Source organism: Galeopterus variegatus, unplaced genomic scaffold (assembly GCF_000696425.1).
Source record: "Galeopterus variegatus unplaced genomic scaffold, G_variegatus-3.0.2 Scaffold2183, whole genome shotgun sequence".
NCBI lineage: Eukaryota > Metazoa > Chordata > Mammalia > Dermoptera > Cynocephalidae > Galeopterus > Galeopterus variegatus.
Genome location: NW_007728294.1, coordinates 162,787 through 167,725, shown reverse-complemented (window position 1 = coordinate 167,725; position 4,939 = coordinate 162,787). Strand labels below are relative to the sequence as shown.

The 4,939-nt window shown below is 38.6% G+C and overlaps 1 protein-coding gene across 1 annotated transcript in view; it reads left to right on the top strand.

Annotated features, from left to right (window-relative positions):
• Nucleotides 1-4,939, top strand: part of TECPR2 (tectonin beta-propeller repeat containing 2) — a 114,230-nt gene that overhangs the window by 35,266 nt on the left and 74,025 nt on the right. The window contains exons 2-3 of the mRNA XM_008580871.1: nucleotides 773-901; nucleotides 1,293-1,424. Coding sequence (XP_008579093.1) covers nucleotides 773-901; nucleotides 1,293-1,424 — 261 coding nt within the window. The remainder of the gene's footprint in view (nucleotides 1-772; nucleotides 902-1,292; nucleotides 1,425-4,939) is intronic.

The window sequence follows — 4,939 nt, the reverse complement described above, 5'->3', positions numbered from 1 at the left end:
AAATACCACATGTTCTCACTTATTTGTGGGAGCTAAAAATAAATAAATAAATTCACACACAGAAAAAAAACCGAGGGCGGGGGGCAAAGAAGACACAACAATTACAATTCCTTAAAGTTGACAGTACAAGCAAACAGAAAGGACATTGTTGGGTGGGAGGGGAGAGAGGGAGGAGGGAGGGAGGTTTCGGTAATGGGCCACAATAATCAACCACATTGTATGTTGACAAAATAAAATTTAAAAAAAAAATTTTTTTTTAATTTTTAAAAAAAAATTTTTTTTTAATTTTTAAAAAAAAAGAGTCCTGGAGATGGATGGTAGTGATGGTTGCACAACCTTATGAACTTACAGAATCCCATGGAAATGTATACTTAAAATGGGTTAAGATGATTATTTTATGTTTTGTACATTTTAATATAATAAAAAAAATGGGGGGCAATCCTTGAAAAAGGAGGGTTTTTTGTTTTTTGTTTTTAACAGTTTTCATTGTGTATACTTAAAATGGGTTAAGATGATTATTTTATGTTTTGTACATTTTAATATAATAAAAAAATGGGGGGCAATCCTTGAAAAAGGAGGGTTTTTTGTTTTTTGTTTTTAACAGTTTTCATTGTGTTTCTGACTCGTGTATATTTCCAGTCAGCAATATGTATGGGCTGCAGCCCAGTGAACTCTAACTCCTTTGGTAATATATCCCTTGTTTTACATTTAAAAGCCTGCCTCCTTGCAGATTCATTTGTTTTGAATGTTAAAAAACCAATTTATCTTTTAGGGGAAGACGGAATCTATCACTGTGGTGAAGCTCCTGAGTTGCTTCGATGACCTGGTGGCAGCAGGCACAGCCTCTGGGAGGGTTGCAGTTTTTCAACTTGTGTCTTCATTGCCTGGGAGAAATAAACAGGTAAGTACTCATCGTTTTAGTATTTCTTGACTTGTTAGCAAATTCCTCGTGGATTTTAAAATGAGAAACTCTCATCTGCCTAGAAAATTTATGCTCAGAAGAGCTTAACACTACTGTTTTTAATCAGATGACATTTTTGTTCCTGGTTGGACACTTAGTATAAAACACATATGGGTAATTTCATTTCTGCTTAATATTCTCTTGGTGTGTTTTCCATGGGTTTGAAGATGAAGAGATAGATGGAACCTTTCATAGGGTTCTGCATGGAAAACAAGGTTGGGAAAACCAGTTCATCCATAAATAGAAGCAATTGTTTATTACCTTTTCCACATAGCCCCAGCTCACAACATTTATTTTTTTCCTTTTGTGTATTTTTATCATTTATTCATAGCTTCGGAGATTTGATGTTACTGGTATTCACAAAAACAGCATTACAGCTCTGGCTTGGAGCCCCAATGGAATGAAATTGTTCTCTGGAGATGACAAAGGGAAAATTGTCTATTCTTCTCTGGATCTAGACCAGGTAAAATTATTTTCAGAAATATTGTTCTTGCCTTCTTATATTTGGAAAAATTACATAATTGTATTTTTAGTTAGCTTGTACTCTTGATCATAGTCCCTTTATAATTTCAATAGTTATTTGTAACATTTCTTTCATAGACCTTTCTAATGTTTCATAAGCTCCTACTTCTGTGACTGAAGAGTCAGCCTACTGGAACATTCATGTTTTTCGTTCTACTGTTGTGTATTGCTACTACTTAGAAAAGAAGCTATTATTGCTAATTCCTTGAAAGGCTAGTAGGAGTGATGCAGAAGCATTTCCCAGTCATAACTGTGGACAAAGGTCAGTGATGTCAGTGGGTGGAGAACTCAGTGCTGGCCAAGCCTGGCCTGTGTGAGATGACCTCGTGTACGAGGAAGTGGGAGAGCAGGAGAAGGTTTGGTGGCAGCCCAGAGCTCAGCCCCCACCTTGTAATTGTTGTTTTATTTAATCCTCACAACTGGTCTTAGACCTATCTGTTCTCATCCACAAGCAAATTATGAAGAAACAGGGGCTCTGAGAGATCCAGTAACCAGCCCAGGGGCACAGGCTCATACCTGGCAGGGCTGACATTCAAACTGAGGCTCTGCTCCAAAGCCCACGCCTTTTCCACTGCATGTGTGGCTCCGTGGTGGCCTGTGTCTTACTTGTTTTCTCATGGGTCTGCCAGCTAGACTGATCTACTTAGTCACAATCCTTTCTTTTTCTCATTTGTAGCCTTCATTCCTGGTGCGTGGTAGGAATTTGGCAATTATTAGTGGAATGACTTTGAGAACCTTTGATCCAAGACTGACCTGTTTATTACAAATGTTCTTTAGCAGTAGTTCTCTAACCTTTTGGTCTCAGGACCCCATTACGCTCTTAGAAAGAGGACCCCGAAGAGCTTTTTTTGTATGGTTTGTATCTGTTGAGTATACATGCTAGAAATTAAAACTGAGAAATTTAAAAATACTTATTAGTTTTATTTCGAAGTAATAATAAACCCACTATATGTTAACATAAATAACATATTTTTGTGAAAATAACTATTTTCAAAACAGGTGAGAAGAGTGGCATTGCTTTATATTTTTTCAAATCTCTTTAATGTCTGGTTTAATAGAAGACAGCTAGGGTTAGCTGGTGAGAAAGTGGTGTTATAACACCAAGGTGAAAGGTTCAGATCCCTGTACCAGCCAGCCTCCAAAAAAAAAAAAAAGAAGACGACGACAACAGACTCTGCATTCAATCTGTTGCAATACATCATTTTGGTTGGACTATATATCAGATCCCTGTACCAGCCAGCCTCCAAAAAAAAAAAAAAGAAGACGACGACAACAGACTCTACATTCAATCTGTTGCAATACATCATTTTGGTTGGACTATATAGAAAATCTGGAATATATAGAAAATTTCCAACATGTAGTTGGAAATGTGAGAAGTATTTTGATAGCCTTTTCACATAATTGTGAATACTCTTTAATAATATCCCCAAACTGACAAGCAGTAGTTTCTTTAAAGGTTACAATTATAAATAACAAGTTGTAGTTTCTTTAAATGTTAGTTACAACGTGGAATTTGAAACCATATGAATGAATTTTTCTTTCTTTCTTTTTTTTTTTGTCCAATGTGAGAAGTATTTTGATAGCCTTTTCACATAATTGTGAATACTCTTTAATAATATCCCCAAACTGACAAGCAGTAGTTTCTTTAAAGGTTACAATTATAAATAACAAGTTGTAGTTTCTTTAAATGTTAGTTACAACGTGGAATTTGAAACCATATGAATGAATTTTTCTTTCTTTCTTTTTTTTTTTTTGTCCTTTTTTGAGACCAGCCACACCGGGCTCAGCCAGTGAGCACACCGGTCATCCCTATATAGGATCCGAACCCGCGGCGGAAGCGCTGCTGTGCTCCCAGCGCCGCACTCTCCCGAGTGCGCCACGGGCTCAGCCCTCTTTCTTTCTTTTTTAAAATTTTTGTTGAGTCATAATTGATTACACATATTTTGGGGGTTCAGCGTTGACATATGTTGATCAATATTACCAGCATGCATATTGTTAGAAATTGTATTTATTCTTTATTCTTCTTGTCCAGTCTCTCCCCATCCCCCTATAACTACCCTAGATTTCTTCTCTCCTTCTGAAAGAATAATGGTTACTCTGATCTGTCCAAAGCTGAGAGGTGTGTTCAGGTCCCCCAATGTTATAGTAGAGCATATGCTCCTCTTGTCACTCTGGAGTAAGCTTTGTAGAGAGAGACATCCTCTTCTTTTCTTTGGTCTCTGCTGGTGACTCTCCTTGTGTCAATGCACTCCGGTGGCTGGCGAACCATATGGATGAATTTTTCATATTTGTTACATTAAAATCTATTGGTCTGTCTTGCATTTTGAATGGATATTTTACCCATGCATGATTTTGTAACATCATGTATTGGTCACATGGAAAATACTGGTTTGCAGAGTGATACAGATCTTCCAAATGGTGATACATTTTATTATATAATATCAAAAAAGCACCTTTGTAAATATCACTGTCATGGTGATGGAAAAGTCTTTAGCTATTGGGAATCTCCTCAGTTTCACAGAGGCAGATACAAATTTTCAAAATTCGAATCCTCACTTGAAAGCAACAGATACTATCACTTTTTTTCATTGAAGTGACAGGCTAACTTTTTTTTTCCTTTGAGAAAATGTCTGCCAAATATCCAGTTTGAATAGTTACAGTATTTCAAGTAAAAAAGTTCTGTGATAAAAGCAGTTGTCTCAGCTCACAGCTCCAGCAGTTGCACAGGTGCTTATCCTTGAGAGAACCACTGTACTTCAACATGCAACAGAAGGGCTGGGCACGCTCATCCATTTTGTCATGTGGAATACAAAAATACCTGTCCTCAAAAATGAAAAGAGAAAAAAAAAATTATAAAAAGAATACCTGTCCTCAAGCGTCAAGACTTAGTGAAAAAAAATTTTTGTGTGTGTGCATCAAAGACACTCAAGTGAAACTCAGGTTTTTACTGTGAGCACATGCTGGTGAAGGGTCCAATGACTACTAGTAGAGTTTGGTGCTGCTGCCTTGATTCGGGCTGAGGTTCCAAATAGCTTCACCCATCATGACTCTTGCACCATCAGTGCAAAATGTCAGCCCAGGGAAAAAGTACAGATGACAGCTCAGTATCATTATTGAAATGGTATGACATGGCAGACCCCTGGAAGGGTCTTAGGGACCTTCTGGGAGCGTGGACCCCACTTGGAGAACTGCTGCTCTACAGGAAGGTGTTTTAAGGTTATCAAGGGTTCGGGCCAGCCCGGTGGCGCACTGCTACAGTGCGCCGCTTGGGAGCACGGTGGCGCTCCTGCCGAGGGTTCGGATCCCACATACAGACCAGTTCCCGCTCACTGGCTGAGCGAGGTGCGGGCGCAGCACCGAGGGTTGTGATCCCGTTGCCAGTCCTGGTCCGGTACGGGCGCGACACTGAGGGTTGCGATCCATTGCCGGACACGAAAAAAGACAAAAAAAAGGAGG